The sequence below is a fragment of the Mixophyes fleayi genome, chromosome 7, assembly GCF_038048845.1.
Source record: "Mixophyes fleayi isolate aMixFle1 chromosome 7, aMixFle1.hap1, whole genome shotgun sequence".
In the NCBI taxonomy this organism is placed as follows: domain Eukaryota; kingdom Metazoa; phylum Chordata; class Amphibia; order Anura; family Limnodynastidae; genus Mixophyes; species Mixophyes fleayi.
The window spans coordinates 127,226,630-127,246,264 of record NC_134408.1 but is presented as its reverse complement, the minus strand read 5'-3'; the positions used below and the strand labels follow the sequence as shown (position 1 = coordinate 127,246,264).

General features: G+C 38.0%; 1 protein-coding gene across 1 annotated transcript in view; it reads right to left on the bottom strand.

The window, feature by feature from the left end:
* LOC142098559 (bile salt export pump-like) overlaps positions 1–19,635 on the bottom strand; it is a 62,111-nt gene that overhangs the window by 8,151 nt on the left and 34,325 nt on the right. Inside the window, exons 15-21 of the mRNA XM_075181395.1 lie at positions 16,841–17,021; positions 15,264–15,339; positions 10,759–10,903; positions 8,701–8,859; positions 6,667–6,771; positions 2,193–2,354; positions 1,135–1,338 (exon numbers count right to left, since the gene is read on the bottom strand). Of these exons, the coding sequence (XP_075037496.1) occupies positions 1,135–1,338; positions 2,193–2,354; positions 6,667–6,771; positions 8,701–8,859; positions 10,759–10,903; positions 15,264–15,339; positions 16,841–17,021 (1,032 nt within the window). The remainder of the gene's footprint in view (positions 1–1,134; positions 1,339–2,192; positions 2,355–6,666; positions 6,772–8,700; positions 8,860–10,758; positions 10,904–15,263; positions 15,340–16,840; positions 17,022–19,635) is intronic.

The window sequence follows — 19,635 nt, the reverse complement described above, 5'->3', positions numbered from 1 at the left end:
TCCGGGTTCTTCAACACCCGCGAGATCGGCGTCTTCGGCGTTTAAATTTAAAGCGGCGCTGCCTTGTAAAGGGAAGTTTTCCTTTACAAGGCAGCGCCGCTTTGTTGAAGAACCCGGAGCTTAATACATTTACCCCATGATGTGTTACATAGCTAGATTGCAGTTAGTACACATGCATGGTGTTTTACTGTATGCTCACATAGTAAAAGCTGCTGACATCATTTTCAACTAATTGTGAAGCAGCAAGTGTATTTCAGAGTGTAAAAGTGAAATAAAAGTGAGTATATAAAATACATAATAAAAGTGTTTAAATAACCCAAAGCATTGACATTGACGTGGTTAGTACTGTGTCTTACAATTGGTGTCCTATTTACATTTTTGACTTTTGCCCCCCTGTCCCCTTTCATCTTAGAGGTCCATGACCATAATCTTGCCCAGTGTTTCTTAAACTCGATCCTCAGGACAGTGCGTGTTTTCCATATCTCCCTGTTTTAGCACAGGTGTATTCATTACTGACTGACACATTGTAAGTTTGTAACAGATTCACTGGTGGTGTAATTATCCCACTTGTCACCTGGAAAACCTGCACTGTTAGGGGTCCTGAGGGCTGGGTTTGAGAAACACTGATCTAGCCCACCTATCATCTGAATAAATGAAATTGGTAAAGGATAAGTGTTTTCTACTGGTAGTGGCAGCTATAATAAGCCAAAAATTGGTTAGATGATGAAACAAGGGGCTTCCTGCCATCCCTGCAATACTGTCAGTCAAAGTCGGGGGCAGAGTAGCTGTTCCACAATTCCCAACCCACTTACAATAAAATATTTTAACTGGTTTATATCTTTTATTGAGTACATTTATTTCTGACATAATAATATCAGATAGATATAAGATAGAAAAATATCTGTGTATAATGCACAGATGGGAATAGTGCAGAGTTGTCAATGTAATTTATGTCTCCAAACAAGTTTAATCACTATCAATTTATGGTAGAGAGTGTGGTATCCATGAGAGTAACAATACTATTTTATGTTTCAGTTCTGAGGAACATTGCGGCTGCGAACTTTTACCGCGAGACACTTCACGCCTAATTGAATTCCTTCCTGTGTTTCTATGTCATCGCCCCCACATATATACCTTTCCAGCTTCTTCCAATGCCTGCTTGTCCTGATTGGCATATCCTGTAAGCATTTTAGCTTGAAAAACTCCAGATAATCCGATTAGAGGTAGGAAACACAAAACAACCAGACTCAGCTTCCAGCTGAAGTAGAACGCAATGATAAGTGATGCTCCGATATTTGTCAGGGAATTAACAATCATTCCAATCTGGGAACCTGTGGCCTGAATAAGACAGATACGTACAGTGAGTCTGCAGCCCAATATTATGGTAATGCAATTCTTTAGAAGTTATTCCTTTAGAGATACATTCTGATGTTCAGTTATAAATGGCTCCTTTAGGTGGTAACCCTTATTTCAGTAAAGTAGTTAGTAGCCCCAGGTTGTACAAGAGATATTTAAGACATACTGTAGGGGAACAATTTATTTTGCAATGGCAGACAGTATGCACACTGAAATTCCCCATAGTAAAATGTCTGATGTACTTCTTAGTAAACCATTTTAGCAATTTTGAACATTTTAATGCTGACTTTTTGGCACTTTCTTTTTTGTTGCTCTTTAGTAAAAAGACCAGTGGTGGACGTTAGCCGGTACACGGTAGTATGCCAAACCGGCACTTCTCCTGCTGCTTTGATTGTAAAACTACCAAATTCCGTTCGCTAACATTTTCCATACCACCACTTCTAAATTTCCACACTGAAACGGGCCCCACGGTATTCCTTATTGCCCACTTTAATTTCCTGTCTCCTTTTTACAACTGAAAACACACAATCACAATGAATATTTTTAAACTATCTGTCTGCTTCTCAGTGAGAATAAATGCACTGAAAATATAAATAACCTATAGAAAAAAATACCATGAAAATGAACTGAGTAATCTCTAAAAAATATATAAAGCACCTATAAGTGTAATACAATCAGTTTCATAAAAGTAGTGGTTTGGACATAATCAACTGTATGGTAACAGAAGGAAGAGACTAAACGATCTAACATTTTATGTGAGCAACAAGAACACAATAATTTGCACACAAAACTATATGTAGGTCTGTGCTTTAAAATGAAGATAAGCTTCTCTGTACCCCTTGAACTTGGGATGCATCTGTGGCCAGTCTGGTTGTCAGAGCTCCAGGACTGTTATTGGCATCATCAAACCATCCGATTTCTTGACCAAGCATAGACTGGAAACCAATTCTCCTCAGCCTCCGAGTCAGGAGCTCCCCGGATTTAGCAAAAGCGTAACCCTGGAAACGATATATATTAGGTGTAGTTTATCACATATCATACAGTCATTATATTTTTGTGAGGGAAAACTCAACTGACCTAAAATCATTTCCCATACTTCAGTGGCAAAGTAGCAAATACAAAGATAATCTATCAACATTGCTTATGATAAATGTGTTGTTAGATGGATAGAGAATCGCCAGTCCTAAGGGAGTCCAGTGGTCAGCCTATACATAATTTTATGTCCATTTGCTTTACTTTTAAGTTTCAGTTATGCATATTGGATGTCACATAGACAAAAACAAGCAATTATTTGCTTGTTGTCATTAAGAAAATCATCCACATTTCTAAATGAAGTGCAAATGGTCAAACTGTTAACTGATTTCCTAGTTACACCCCCTCACCTCTTACCCTCTAACTCAGCGAGGGGCAATGTAAAGAGGTGGAGGGCCACATCCAAAACATACTGGTATGTTAATTGACTGCTAACAAATTGACCCTAGTCTGTGTGTATGTGTGTGTGTGTGTGTGTGTGTGTGTGTGTGTTAGGGAATTTAGACTGCAAGCTCCAATGGGGCAGGGACTAATGTGAGTGAGTTCTCTGTACAGCGCTGCGGAATTAGTGGCGCTGTATAAATAAATGGTGATGATGATGATGATTTGATGTTTAATTGAAATATATTTGTGTATCCATCTTGCAACAGGATACTCTGTAAACCTGGAAGGTTCAATAACCTTACTAACTTACAAATGTAACTAACTAAATCTATTACATCCCACTAGCTCCTCCAATAAAACTCAGAACACTTTTATTTTGCAATGCAGCTAAATCATAATTTTGTCAATAAAATATAGTAGAAAAACTTAGTTCTGGCTAATTTACTTTAAAAGAGAACAATAATCGTGCCAAGTAAACAAATATATATATATTTTTACACAGGGTACAGGAAACCAATTTTGAAATAATGTTGGGGTTTAGTTATCCTTAGAATTGCGCAGTTAGTATATAAGTAGCTAGATACTGCAGACGTATTGCAGGAAAAATTACGTTTATACGATTACATACAAACCGCCAATGTACATTGTTTATAAATGTTAAGTCTCCCATTAGAGCGGACCTGTCACTTCCACACAATGGGCATGATTCATTAAGGAGAGTAAAGTAAACAAAAGGAGTAACTTTGCACCTGGGCAAAACCATGTTGCATTGGAGTGGAAGGTAAATTTAAAATGTGGGGACAGATTTATAGTTGGGGTAGGGCATGTCCTAAATCAACTTTGAATTCAAAGCAATAATAAAGCTCAAGCTAAAATTAAATAAAGTATTTGTGTGCTAGATGAAAAAACAGCCAGTATTTAAGTAATGTGTAAAATAATAAACTAATTTGCACCCCTTACATTGTAACATGGTTTGTCCCTGACAAAATGTACTCTTTTTTTTTGCACTTTCCTTATCAGGCCCAATATCATCAGCCGTCATTTGTATGCGTAATAAGAGTGCTGATATATAAAACAGTATTACAAATGTATTGAAAATATATATATACCATATAAGACACTGACATGCAGAGCCGTAACTTACAATTCTAGCGCCTGGGGCGAGAAAGACAAATACCGCCCCCCTAGCCCTCAATTTTAAGCAAATTAACCTAAAAAAATCCCCCCCCTCCCCCTGTCGCATAGCCTTAGTTACGGCCCTGCTGTTGCAAATACCATCTAAAAACTACTGTGAATATTATTGCATGCTTTGCTTTATAAAAGCCGTTGGATATATATCCTTTTTATATTGGTATTTAAGTATTGTGCCAGTCAAGATCAGTTTCTTATATGTTGTATATATATATTTTTAATAAGTCTGTAATACTGTTTTGTATATCGGCACTTTCGATACTTCTTTGTACTTGTATAATCAATTCACTAGGCACTAGAAAAATCATTGACCTCTGAAATCCGAATACTTTAAAAGTGTGGCTCACCATCACATACAGAGGTAGGTATAATATGCTGTAAATGAGAATCCTCTGCTTTCCTCTAATTATTAATGTGTAAAGGAGAAACAGTGGTGCCCTCAATGGTACTGTAAATCACTGGCATGCAAACAGACAACAGCAACCTCATATAATATAGCAGTCATGCTATTAAATTTAGTACCGTCAGCTAGTGAGATCAATCTGCAATGAAGTGACTAAGTATCGCTGTTGATCGTTATCATTGTGTATCATTGCCACACCCACAAGAGAGGCAGCTCCTGATAGGCAGATCTACTCTGCGTCCAGGTCTACCTCAGCTAACATTCTGTGACCACGTCCTCACCGTACTCGGACTACTTTTGCCTGCCTCTTCTGTTCCTGGTTCCGCTGCTCCAGTCATAAGTAGTTACAAGTATAAATCTGCATATGAACGTTGCATACACATATGTATTTATGCTGCGCATGTGCAGTTCACAAATGCATATTTTAAGAAAATAAAACATATGTACGTCCAACTCGACATGAGCTCTTATTTGTTTTTATTGGAATGAAGACATGTTAGGTATCGGTTTAGGGGACAAAACCTTCTTTCTCCACTCACCATCATTGAGAGACTGCCGTTTCTGTTTTTTTCCATCACCGAGGCATGAGGCACTCTGTGCCTCATGCCTCAGTGATGTCAGATAGCAAATGAACTGAACGTTGGTTCAGTACACTAAATAGTTTCCACTTTAATGTTTTACTTGAAAAATTGTATTATTGAACTTTTATAGTTTATATACTGAAGCCTTGCAACAGTAAATAACTGCCTGCTAAAATGAAGCCTTAAACGGCTATCATTACATAGAAAGACACAAAAAGAAAAAAATATTGAAGAAAAGATTCCCCCAGCAATCATCATTGTGTGAGCACAGACCATTATAGTATAAAGAAAAGGCCAGATATTTGTTTACTGCTGTGTTTGTGCTTTTAAGTCACTTGTTTAATGTTGAAAATGGTTCTAACGTTTTGTCAATGCTTTTATGTATCATATAAACACAGTACAAAAATGGCATGACCATCTGATTGACGTACTGGCATAGCCTCTCATAAAGAATAGCAGCGATGAAAATGATAATTTGATTGTTTGTCACACTTTGCCAGACGTCTGTTAGATCACAAAAGACTGTGATAATAATGTCATTATTTACCGAAACTGTGCAGAAAATCTGACAAAGGGCATTCTGTGATTGACGCCCACATTTATTCCCGTTGGCAGCTTTTTTCAATGAAACGCTCAGTATAAGTTTTGTGAATTTTAATGTCTAAACTTTCTTAACATTGCGCAGTTTGATATTAGTGAATAAGATACATCTCATTACAAATTAAAATCAGAGGGATCAGGGGTCTCTTGCTAAGTTAATGCTGCACTTCATAAAGTAAATATACCAAAACTGCACTCAGAGGGCGCAAGATAAATGATAAGGTGGTGTAGTAAACTGTCTCATATATAATGTATTGAATGAGTGGAGACACGATAATGGGACAGGCAAGGATACGCAGATAGTAGATAGGATTAAGAAATCAGGTGAACACAGACCCACATTATGGGTATAATGCTTATAGCTCTTTTAGGGAAAAAATATAGCCTTGTTTCCAGCAAGAAGGCATCACTGTCTGCACATAGTTTGCACCGAACACGGAAATCTTACCCTAAAATTCCCTATGTATTCTCTATTCTCTAGGCGATAACTCTATTCTCTATTCTTACACTAGAAATATAAGGTAAGGGACATATACAGTGAACCGGTTTTGATAAATTTGAGAAATTAATCAATACTTATCCGTCCGATAAGGATTGATAACCATTTCTCTATTTCAATGGTAAATGATAAATGTGCCCCTATATATGAGACAGTTTAGTACACCACCTTATCATTTTTCTTGCACCCTCTCAGTGCAGTTTTGGACCATCTCATTACAAGTTTGATTGTGGCATTTTACCGGAGCTCCATTTCAGTGGCCAAGAAACAGGATCTGTGCTTCTCCAGTCTGCCTCGCAGCGCCAGATCCTATCACATTAATTGCAACTGTGCGAGTTCTCTCTAATGGTCGTACCCAACAAAACATAACAATGCTATAACACACTGATTTCACATTGAATGAAATTACATTACTGCACAGTATTGCTATAGGCATTATGCCAGTATAATTGAGCAATTAAATGTATAATTGGCTCTCAGTAAGAAAATAAAATAAAAATAAAAATACATAACTGTTGGTTGCCATTGATCTTTATTATTAGTAGTGCATTGCAGTGTGTATATTTGGTGTTTTAAAAATTGGATTTATTATGCAATAAAAAAACATGTCACACACTTACCTGTAAGAACTGGGTAACAAATGACACCGCTGCAATGATAACAAAGAGCAGGCAGATCCCATTAATTTGTCTAGTTTGCTCAGCCACATCCGGCAGTGAAAAAGTCTGAATCAGAACAGAATAAAAAAAATACAATTACTCATAGTCACTGTAAACTCCACTATTAACGTATGTCTGTAGAGGTAACACTAATATATGCAGAAATGAGTACATAGATTAAGTGTTGCCAGGGCCTGTTCGACCAATAGACTGACCAGGCTGCAGCCTGGGTGCGCTCGGTCCTGGGGGGATGCGGCATCATTAAAATGTAATATTTTAATGGGGGCTCCCGGGCTGGCTGAATTCATTGGGCCATTTCTGGTCTAAAGGGCATGGCCTGACAATTACTATAGCAGACAGGCAGCCTTGCAGGAAATCTGCTTCCTTTTAGCTGCCTGTCAGTGTCGCGGTTCCTAATCTGGTCTCGCGAGATTACCACATCTCATGAGACATGACCGGCAGCTAACAGCAATCATATCTGAGCGCAAATGATACTTAGTGCTGCTTATGGCTTGTAGGGCAAAACACTGGGAGGGAAGGGGTGGGCAAATGTACAGTAAAGGTGTACCGAGGGTGTGCCAACACAGTTGCAGCCGATTCAAGTCCTGGGCATCTTGTAAGTGCGCTCATTTCAGCCGTGTCATTTGCACCAGCAACAGGGCAGGTGTAAGTCCCGACTGATAGTGATGATTGACGCAGCATTGTCTGTGTGTTAAAAAGTACACATATGTGTGCCACTAAATAGCACAGAACATGAGTATGCAAGTAAGATAGATCATAAAAACCTATTGTATGTACAGTACGCATTAAAACCATCTTGTTTTATGTATTTTAGGTAAAACAAAACATATATATTGATATGGGTTGAAGCATTTACAGTACATGTGCACAAACACCTATGTAATAATAAACATTCAAATGTGACATCTATAATAAAAACCATCCTAATGTCCTCCCATGGTAAATTTGGTCAACCCTTCGTAAATGATAAGTGGAAGTGTTGCCCAGAGCAACCAATATGACACCAGCTATCATTTATCTATACATTCTACAATATAACAGCTAGAATGTAATTGGTTGCTATGGGCAACACCTCCACTTTTCCTTTTCAGGAGCTGTGATAAATCTACCCCATAGGCTCATTTTACATAAAATAAATATTGTGAGTAGGAATTGTTGCACTATTGTAATGACCTTTACTGATTTTTATCGATTAATATACAGCGCTAGGAGCAACAATTTATTCTCTAGCAAACTTTTCTTACTTTGCCTGATTAGTTATCACAATTTTATCATTTCCATTGTTATACAGTTGTCTTTGTTCTTCGTGTATAAGGAACCCTGCAAGAACTTATCATATAAGATCCCACGTAGACAAAGCTGAGATTGCAAAACTGATTTCAGTGAAAATAAAGCACCCATCTATAACTCTAGGTGCCATTACTAGATTATTTATTTATTGCATTATTTCTCTGGACAATCCCAGGTTTTTTGGATCGGAGCCTGAAAATTTGTGTTTTAGTTTTCTTTGCTGACCCACGGCACCATAAAATTCATTATTTTTCACAAATCAAATGCAATTTTTACGTTTGATTCTTATGATCTATGCACTATAAAATAAAATGTATTAAAGAGGGGTATTTAGAATGCAAAAAAAGAGATTATAAGTGAAAACTTATCATGATTGGTATTGTAGTGCTTCTAGTTGTGCCAAGAAAGTTTCACATGGCAGCAAAGTGCCCCTGGAAACTATTTTAAAATGCTGGTGGCAACTATGTATGTATGACTAGTGACTACCCATCTAATACCAACGTTATTTGAGATTAGTTCTGTTTAAATGGAAAGAGGGAGGAGAGTACAAAAAATATGGCAAACACTGTCTGTTGAAAGAATATTTATATTATTATAAATGTTATATTATATTTATAATAAATACTATATTAAAATTTAATTATATTTCAATATTCTATAAAGATTTTTAGAGTCGGTACTTACCCCCAGTATCTGACTGAACAAAACAGCATAAAGCGGAGTAAGTGTGCCGTTAATTGCGGCTCCCAAAGACCCCAACACAAGATATGGCCATTCTGGAGCATTGTACTTCAGTATTCTCATAACAACAGATTTCTTTTCTTTTTTGCTTTTCTTCTTTTTCTGTTTAAACAGAGCTATGATTACAACCAATATAGTAATCAGAACACCAACCATGTAAGGTTAAAGTTATTTAAATATAGATAGAGAATTGACTAATCTATATAAGTCAAATTAGAGTTGTCTAGACCAGTGTTTCTCAAACCCATTCCTAACAGTGCAGGTTTCCCAGATGACAAGGGAAATAATTATACCACCTGTGGATCTGTTACAATGTGTCAGTCAGTAATGAATACACCTGTGCTATAGCAAGGAGATATGGAAAACATGCACTGTTAGGGGTCCTGAGGAACAGGTTTAAAATACATTGGTCTAGGCAATGTATATTTTTATTTAGAACATCATAAAACAAATAATGTTCCATTCATTTGTATGGGGTATAGGAAGCTTGGAGACAATATATTACTGCATAAATCTGTGCTGCTCTATATCGTAACTGACTCAATTTGGGTGAAAGCATTAGGAGATAGCCCGTTGGACAGCGCATGGCCAATCCATACTTTTCTGTATCGTAACTGACTCAAGTTGGGTGAAAGCATTAGGTGATAACGTGCTGAACAGAGCAAGGCCAATCTGTTCTGTTCTATATCGTAACTAACTCAAGTTGGGTGAAAGCATTAGGAGATAGCCTGCTGGACAGCGCATGGCCAATCTGTGCTGTTCTATATCGTAACTAACTCAAGTTGGGTGAAAGCATTAGGAGATAGCCTGCTGGACAGCGCATGGCCAATCGTTGCTGTTCTATATTGTAACTAACTCAAGTTGGGTGAGATCATTAGGAGATAGCCCATTGGACAGCGCATGGTCAATCTGTGCTGTTCTATATTGTAACTAACTCAAGTTGGGTGAGATCATTAGGAGATAGCCCATTGGACAGTGCAAAGCCAGTCTGTGCTGTTCTATATCGTAACTAACTCAAGTTGGGTGAGATCATTAGGAGATAGCCCATTGGACAGTGTATGGCCAATCTGTGCTGTTCTATATCGTAACTAACTCAAGTTGACTGAAAGCATTAGGAGATAGAACACTGGACAGCGCAACAGATGGATAACTGGAGAAATCCCTTAATTTGCATATGTGCAGTAAAGTGGCGACTCAGAATATAAGGGGGCACTCAGAATATAAGGGGCACATCGCCTAGGCCAAAAAAATGTATGCCGCGCTTACTGGTCCTATCATGTTCCAGTGGACTTGGTTGCAAACTCTGTATATTTTGCAATTAGTAAATGTTTAAAAAGGGGTCAGTGTTGTATTTAATGAGCACAAGACTGTCAGTGTGGATGGGATGGAAGACTAGAATCACCCAGGTAGCCTAGTTGGACATATGAGAATGTTTTTGCTCCCCCTAGTCAGGGAAAATTATTGTACTCTGGAACTCTGAGCCCTACAAAAACAATCCTATATCCCCAGTCAGATGGAGAGAACTGAGAAAAATAATTATATAATGTGTAATATATTGCTGGGGTTTCAGAAAGTTAATTAAAAGTTTATTGAGCAATAAGATGTTTCTGGCCCTCTGTGCCACAGGGATAGCAAAAGTTCAGTGACTACAATAGATGCTATGTGCTGTCTACACAATCTTTTTGTTCAGAAAATCTTTGTTCCAATTCCCCGAATAGAAGAAAATATTTCACCTGGACACAAAACAGCTGCTTTGGTTCCATGGGGGGGGAGGGGAGGGGGAATACAAATGAAACTTAATATGTAGCTGAATGTACATGAGACTAAATAATATTACATGGCAATCTCCCTTTTAAAAATGCACCAAGTAAGTATATGCAATGTTCTTAACCATCAACTAATCAAATATTCATCAGTAGATTATACAGCCCGGCTAATTGTCCAAGCAAACAGTTAGATGTAACCAGGTATAAACAAAATATTGAGTCCTAATATCATTACTTTCTTCTGGACCTTTGACTTTGTGGGTAGTTCCTCCTCTTCAATTTCATTTGCTAGCATAATAGGTGACCCGTTCACGGTACCAGATAAGGCATCGGGAAATAAATTGGAGAGCTGGGATTTTGAACGAAGCCGTAGGCTGTTCCTGTAAAACATATTGCTGGAATGAGTGTAATGCATTTAATATTTATTGTTAAACTGCATTAAAATATTCACCTTTGTTGTTGTTCGTTTAGATAACTCATTACAATAAGTACAATACACACTACCAAAATTTATGAGAATATGGAGATATTTTGTCGCTCTCTACTTCCCTTTCTCTCTTGCAGGACAAACTATTTTACTGCATAATGTACCGCTAGATGAGGAAAGCTCTGGTGGCAGATTCTAGCCACCATTCATGTCTACTACAGAATAATTAGCGTCTAGAGCTGGTCTCAGTCCTATGCCCAGTATATGAATATATCCGCTCATTTGCTGAATGCAACACTTCGTACAGAGAGCATATGGGTCAATATGGTGGTGACCACAAGAGGGCAGCATTTTTCTCCATCTGATGGAGGGAGCTCGGTGTTCCGTGTTCAAGGCTGGCTAGGTGCAGGAATGTGTCTTGAATTGCAGCTACATGCACACAATTTGTATTTGTATGCCACACTACCCAAGTTATATATAGTTTTCCCACTTTAATCATAGTGGTCTCCAATATACAGCCATCAATGCTTCTCTCGCCACAAACTTTAATGACAATTGCTCATTGTAACTAGAGATGGTCGGGCTCGGTTTTCTGAAAACTGAGCCCACCCGAACTTAGAGGATCCGAGTAGGCTCGGGAGCCGGCTCAGTACTTTTGCGCGTCCTCGGATCTGAATCGAGCCAAAACGTCATTGTTGCGTTGTCAGATCTGGCGGGTTTTGTATTCCATAAGTACCTTCCTGCCCAGGAGATTCAGCGGCATTGCTCACACAGAGACATGGGTAGCAGTGTTCTCATCATTCTCCAATCTCCAGTGACATTGCTCAGTGCCATTGCTCACACAGAGACATGGGTAGCAGTGTTCTTATCATTCTCCATTCTCCAGTGACATTGCTCAGTGCCATTGCTCACACAGAGACATGGGTAGCAGTGTTCTTGTTACCCTCCATTCTCCAGTGACATTGCGCAGTGCCATTGGTCACACAGAAACAGGTAGCAGTGTTCTTGTCACTCTCCAGTCTCCAGTGACATTGCTCAGTGCCATTGCTCATACAGAAACAGGTAGCAGTGTTCTTGTCACTTGACAAAAAAATTACTGGAAATGACTGAAAATTAATGTTATTGAGGTTAATAATAATGTAGGAACATAAAAGAGCCCCCCACAAAATTTGGTATATTGTCACATGTTGCAGCCCTTTGGTTAGCCCCAATAGGCAGTAGATGACTACTTAAAATTGGAGTCATGGATAGATTGGGGTAGCTGGAAGAGATCTGTGAGTAGGGCCGTCTTTCCCATTGGGCACGATGGGCAGGTGCCCGGGGGCCCAGGGGGAAAGGGGGCCCTGGCAGGTCTGCTGCTGTAAAAAATCCTGTAAAGAAGAAAAAATAAAAAAATTAAAAAAATAAAGAAACTTACCTTTTGCGGTCAGGTCAGGTGACGATCCGGCTCACTCCCTGGTCCTTTCTTCCGTGATGCGCTCGCATTGAATGTCAGGCGTGATGACGTCATCACGCCAGACATTCACTGCGAGCACAGCATAGAGGAGCACAGCGACGAAGTACAGAAGAGGATTCAACTTATCGCGATTGAAAGGTAAGTTAAGAGGGGGATTTTGAAAAAAAAAAAAAAAGACTTTACTTTTATAGTTGAAATTGTATGGATCGTTTAAGTTGGGTATATGTATGTGTATATATATATATATATATATATATCCTTTTTTTTTTTTTTTTACTTATATATTTATATATTAGGGCCCCGGTGCACTGCTGTGCCCGGGGCCCATACTGTTGTTAAGGTGGCCCTGTCTGTGAGCATTTATGCAAGGTGGTGTTAGGGTAACTGGAATATAATCAAGAGTAGCCAGAGTAGAGACAGAACCAACAATGTCAGGGCTTACTCAGTAAAACAGGCACTGAAGAGGGTTTCAATAGATAAAGTCAATCATGTCACAGATAATATACCTGAGCATACCCACATCATCAGTATGCAGCAAACGATGTAGGCATGATTTGATTTGTCAATCTGATCATTCTAGGTGGTAAAATATCTTTAACGTAAAACAAATTGGCAAATGAAAACACAACAAATAGTCACCGCTATTTTTATCCCACTTGGTGCCTGTGTGAGTAATTTTTGGACAATCATCTTCTAGCATCTTCTATTTTGCTAACACAATTTCAACCACACCTACTGGACTATAGTGAATATATAGTTCTGTAATCACGTTTACACAATTCCACAAACACAGTTACTTTGATGAAAAAACTGGACATGTGTTGTATGATATAATGTATGAATTATACACAAAATGTCTGTATTGTAATTTCCCATTAAAACCTTCCCAATGTATTTGTAGGTAATAGAAATACATTGCAATTACTATGTTACCAGTGCAGTATGTGTGGGCTACGTATAAGCCAAACTCATCTACAATGTCTGAAGTGTAACAAATGCATTCTATTCATTATCAGTCATCACTTTATTCTGTTTTATAATAATAGCTTGGTAATTTATTATGTTGACAGACAGTGATAGATTGTAATTGTTTTAAAGTACAATCGAAATAGAATTTTCAGCATTAAACTGCCAGTTTGATACAGAATGTTATCAGTTTATAAAAAGAACAAATGCTCAGCATTAGAAGAATGTATTTGATTTGCACCAGTTTAACATAATCTCAAAAGGGCAAATCAATATAGGATGCGTCATACTTGTAGGTCAGTTGCATACGGTACTTTCATTAACTTAGCAATGAGACCTTTGATGGATTTGCAAACCATGATATTTCAAGAAAATAGATTTTTTTGGGAAATATCATTTATTATATCAACTAGAGTTATTTGACAAAAAGATGGTGCAATGTGAAAATAAAACTTTTTCGATGCAGCACAGCAAAGGGTATGATAACTTTTTGGAATCGTGATCAGAAATAGCAGGAATGTTTCTTTACACATCTATAAAGCAGAGACACTTCTTATCTGCAAGAGAACCTTTCACTATGATCACCATAGGGATCAATGACTCCTTCTGTATAGCTCCCACTGTTATCAATGCAGACTGCACACTTTGAACTTGCAATAAGTACATGCACAGATGTACAAAAACAAGCTTCAAGGGATACTGAGCCTTTAGTTAGATCTTCTCACACTTTCATTTACTGGGGCGAGCCGAGAAATTCTAAACAGAATATAGCGAAGGCAAAATCCAAAAGTTTGGCGATAGTGAATGCCATACAGGTATATAATTACAGGAACCAAATGTATCTACAATCAGAGCACCTTTATTTTGTTATCAATCTTAGCCCCTGAAGGTCTAAGTGTCCCCACTGTGCTGGCCATGTGGGAGATAGAGATCGAGATCACAGACTAATGTGATCATGTTATTGAGGACAGGGCTCCATATGACAGGGGCAGTGTCAGGGGCAGGCTGGGCTGGGGGGCAGAGGGGCAGGGGGACAGCTGCTCCCCGGGCCGGTCCTTAGTGGGCTACCTCGAGCTGGGTCACTGGGCCATCTGTAATTTTTTTTCGCTTCACAATAGGCTGTTGAGCCGAGTCTCCCACCCCTCCCCCAGGCAAAAATTTGCCAGCCCTCCCCTGGGCAGTGTCATGATTTGAGAAGAGGAACAAAGGTAAGAAGGGAGCCACAGACTATGAGATAGACAACAGAAGGAGCAGGGTAACCAACAGCACAGATTATTGATGTGAGGCTCCTATCAAACTGGTGCAGGAAAAACTGTTTTGTCTGTAAGAACCAAAGTTTATATATCTTTCTTTTGTTTGAATATTAGCTTATTAGCAAGTGATTCTTATTTCAGCCCTCTGGAATCCCTAGAAACAGGACATTAATATCCCCTGCTTGAAAACCGGTATGTTTATGCAAGTTTCATTGATTCGCCTATTTGCTGATAATTAATTGCAATCCTGGACTGGCCATTAAAGTTAATCTGGGATCTGCACGTGAGCCCCATTGGGTACTGTGCCTTAATAACATATTTGTCATAAGAAATAGATGGGAAAGGGTCATTTAATTCCCTAAGAAGTCACCAGATAATTGACCATTGGTTTTGCATTATCAATGCAGGTGAATGTAGTAAAACCAATATGTGCTGCAGTTCTATGAGTTGAGTCTGAAGAGTCCACTTATATATCTGGATTCACTGGTAGGACTGAACTTGGAAAACACATTGACTGTTACTTTGAGGAATGTGCTTTACTCATTTTGTATAGACATATGTTTCAGTAAGACACATTTTATATTCTGGATAATCTTTAGTCAACAAAGTTAAAGAAAAACCCCCCAAAATAAACAAACCTGAAACTTGACTGGTAACTTCCTTTGCTGAATGCCCTACTTCTCTCCACAACGGTGTCTTCATCTGCAACTTTATCTGTGGTTAGAAACAATCATATTATGCAAAGCTCCACATACAAACTGACGAGCTACTAACAATAGTGAATAGCTGATTTGCAGAACTCCGGCCTTCAGAAATAATGAAACAGGAAGTGTCACTTCCACAATAGTGTTTATGTTTATGTTTCATCATTGTACATAACTTCCCAGGAACAGTGAATAATAGGGCATTCTTACACTTCATTTAGATGTAGAAGTTGTGCTAAAGCATAGGAACCAATCAGACATGTGCTTTCATATATTTAACTTGCACTAAACAGATCAAAAGCTAATTGCTGATTGGTTAATGTGGTTTAGTGCACAGTAAGCCATATTCCCCTCTTCAAGGTCCTCTTACCTCCCATCCCCTCAACCCACTTTCTGTTGACAATAGCGTCCTCAACCCTGTCCCTCAAGTCTACTGCCTGGGTGATATCCTCGACTCTTCCATCTCCTTCACCACCAAAATTCAGTTCCTCACCCAACCCTCCACTTCCACCTTCGTAATATGTCCATTATTAGACCCCTTCTCACCCTGGATACAACTAAAACTGACGTCCACTCACTCGTTATCTCTTGCATTGATTACTGTAACCTTCTCCATTCTGGCCTGCTTTTCTCCCATCTCTTCCTACTTCAATCTGTCCACAACACTGCTACCCGACTCATTTTCCTCTCTAATAACTTCACCTCTGCCATCCCTCTCTGCCAGCTGCTACAATGGCTCCTTGTCTGCTTCAGAATTATTATTATTATTATTATTATTATTATTATTATCATTTATTTGTTGGGCGCCACAAGGTTTCCGCAGCGCCGTACACAGTACAAAATTGAATTCAATTCAAACTCCTCATCATCACGTACAAAGCCCTCAACTATTTTTCTCTCCACTACATATCCAAACTCATTTCTATACACATCCCCTTCTGCCAACTTCACCAATGACCACCATCTAGCATCCTCATTGCTTAGCTCTTCCCTCTCCTGCCTTTAAAATTTCTCCTGCACTGCTCCTAACCTCTGGAATGCACTCCTACCCTGTTAGACTATCCACCAATCTCCAAGCCCTCAAATGTGATCTACCAACCTCCTCCTAACACTTCAGCCTCCACCTTCCTCACATCTGCTGTCCCACTCAGTTTCACTGTCTTCTGTGTCCACCCATCCCCTTCAGAATGTAAGCTCTCACAGCAGGGCCTTCTCTCCTGATGTTTTCCTTCCATGAATATGTCATTTTATGGCTTTTAATGCAATTATGTAAAGTTATTGTTTGCATTTATTGTTTTTCATCACTTTTAGAATTGCTATTTTGTCTTTTGTTGTCATTTGTATCCTCTAACTCCCTTTGTACGTCATTGTGGAACCCCTGCGATGCCTTTTAAATAAAAGATAATAATAACATTAATGACCTTCCTTTACAGCATTAGGCTACGGAGGTATATATATATATATATATAAATAACATCATATTATTCTGTTCGTAGACTGAAACATGTTACCTGGTGTGTTACTTTGGTTCTGCAATGTGACCAGCGTAAAGTAAACACCCTTAATTTTCAAAAGTTCTTCATGAGTCCCCATCTCTACTGCTCGTCCTCCATCAAACCCCACAATTATATCTGCATTCCGGACGGTGGAGAGGCGATGAGCAATGGAAATGGTTGTTCTTCCACTGCGAACCTATAAGATAGCAAAAATCTATTACATACAAATATATTTCAAGCAGTAATACATTTGTCTGTAGAATTGGGAAGTGTAGACAAACTTTATAGTCCAAACCCAATAGTGATCTGATGGAAGAAATGGGTGATGAGTATTTAAATTGATATGGCGACAAGATTGTACTCTGTTTTGGAATAACCTTTTGGGGTGAAAGACATAGCATGTGCAATTCACCAACGCTGATGGGATATGAGTGTAAAAGTAGGAAAAGATGAAAGAATAATAAATAAAGGGGTTCAATGTCATGACGCAAGTTATTTTGGGTAGCCAAATTCTTATCTGGTATATGACGATCTTGCAGAGTGTGACCCTGAAGCAGCGTAATGCAAATCAACGGGTCAAGGTTAAAAATTCAACAAAATGTGGACCCTAATCCAGCCAGTATACTTTATACCCATAGCGTTACTGTATACAGTATTACTCATTCCAGTAGGTAGTATCACTTATCCGTGCCAGTATAAAGTATGCATATATTGTAAACAGTAAACCTCCGTCCATGTCAATATGCTTTTCAACCAGGTGTAAAATATGAGAAGAATGAGATATAAAGTATATTGGGGCTGAGAGATAATATACACTACCTCAAAAAAAACAAAAAAAAAACAAACAAAAATGTAGTTAAAACATATTTTAGTAGAAAACACTAATTAAAATTATCATAGAGGAAATGTTAGGGAAGTGGAAAAGGAAATCTTAGCACCCCAAAAAAGTAAAATAAGAAAGAATAATGCAACATATGCTTGATTTTTCTTATCTGACATTACCAGAATGCATCTGTATTTTGTGACGCCTGGAATCTTCTTTTTTTTTAAACTTTTATGTTTGTTTTATTGTGGTGTTAGAGCCTATTATATTTGCTTTTATTTCAGAAGTGTTTGTGTATAAGCAAATCTATAGAGTGAACCATGCTTTAGCAAAAATGATTACAAAGCCAACTGCAATAAAAAAAGCCACAAAATATATCTGTGAAACTCACAGTATGTAAAGAAAAACTAATACACACTTATTATTTTTTTAACAAACGTCTTCTTTGTTTTATATGTAATCGGTAAACTTAGCAGAACATTTCCATGTCTGATATGTGTTCTGTCAGATAGAGAGAGAGAGAGCAAGGATCGTATATTGTGCGCATAATGACGCAATAAGGTCAGGGCCACTCTTGACCCTATTGGTACTTGAGGCTGCCATTGTTGATGCTTCTCTGTCCACCATAATCTCCCACTGTCACTGTTCTCCTAATGCACTAAAAGTGGAGTGGACTAGTTGGCTTGGCAGTGACATAGTTAAATATATCAGGGCTATTGTGCAAAACCTGAGTCAGGACCCTCCAGACATCCATACGCACCTTCTGCTTAGTATATACCTCTTTTTACCAGTACTAGTGATTTCAGGGGTTAGTATAAGGGACAATGTTAGAATTACAGGAAATGTTGTTTTACATCGTGGCAAATAGCTGTCTACAAAAGTCATTGTTAATTAGGAGCAAATTAGTGCTTTTATTTTGACAGATAACGTCAATAGGTGCTCTAATTGTGACCACACTAAAGAGTGGCATGGTCAGGTTTATGATCAATCTCTTCATGGATTTTTCAATACTTTGAGACTAATTAGTTCCTAATTAATATGGACTTTTATTTGACTGTTATTTCCCACTATCTAAAACAACACTAATTTTTATACTAATGCTTTTGGCCCCTAAGGAGATGTTTCATTTATTCATGATATACCATGATTAATTATCTATTGCAATAGTAGAAATAGTAGCAGTGTGTTTTTAGAGTATCATACTACTTGTTAACAGTTTATTTTATTCTGTTACACTTAATACATTTTTTATTTGTTAATTTTAATAAAGCTATGATCATTTTTGCGTAAATTTCAGTCAATATTTGTCAACTACTCTTTTATATTCATTGGTTTCCTATTTATATTGGATTTCAAAACCCTCTGAGCAGTAGCCTATCTACCATCTAATATACACAATTGAATATATTTTTATGTCTATTGATAGAATATTTTAGTGCCACAAAAATAGTTTTCTTCTAGTTTGCTTAGTTACAAGAAGTGGAATAAACTATTCAGAGTAAACATCCACCAACAGCTACTTTGCAATAACAAAAAGACACTTTGGAGTCAACACGTCTGAGCAGATATTTTAACTTTGCCGCGTTCATGTCCTGATGATCTTCAGTTGTTCATTGGGAAAATGTGAGAGCGACTGTTGAATTCACCAAGTAATAGCTCTTGAACAAATCACATCTCTAAGGACTAGATTTACTAGACTGCGAGTTTGAAAAAGTGGAGATGTTGCCTATAGCAACCAATCAGATTCTAGCTGTCATTTTGTAGAAAGCACTAAATAAATGATAACTAGAATCTGGTTGCTATAGGCAACATCTCCACTTTTCCAAACCCGCCGTTTGGTAAATATACCCCAAAGACTTGTTTCATTCTGCGAAAAAAAGCTCTAAAAATAGATATTGCTGTCCTTATACATCCTTCTTCATTATAATGTTAGCTACATTTTTTAATGGCATAATTTCAGTGCACAACGATTAACAAATCTGTCCGG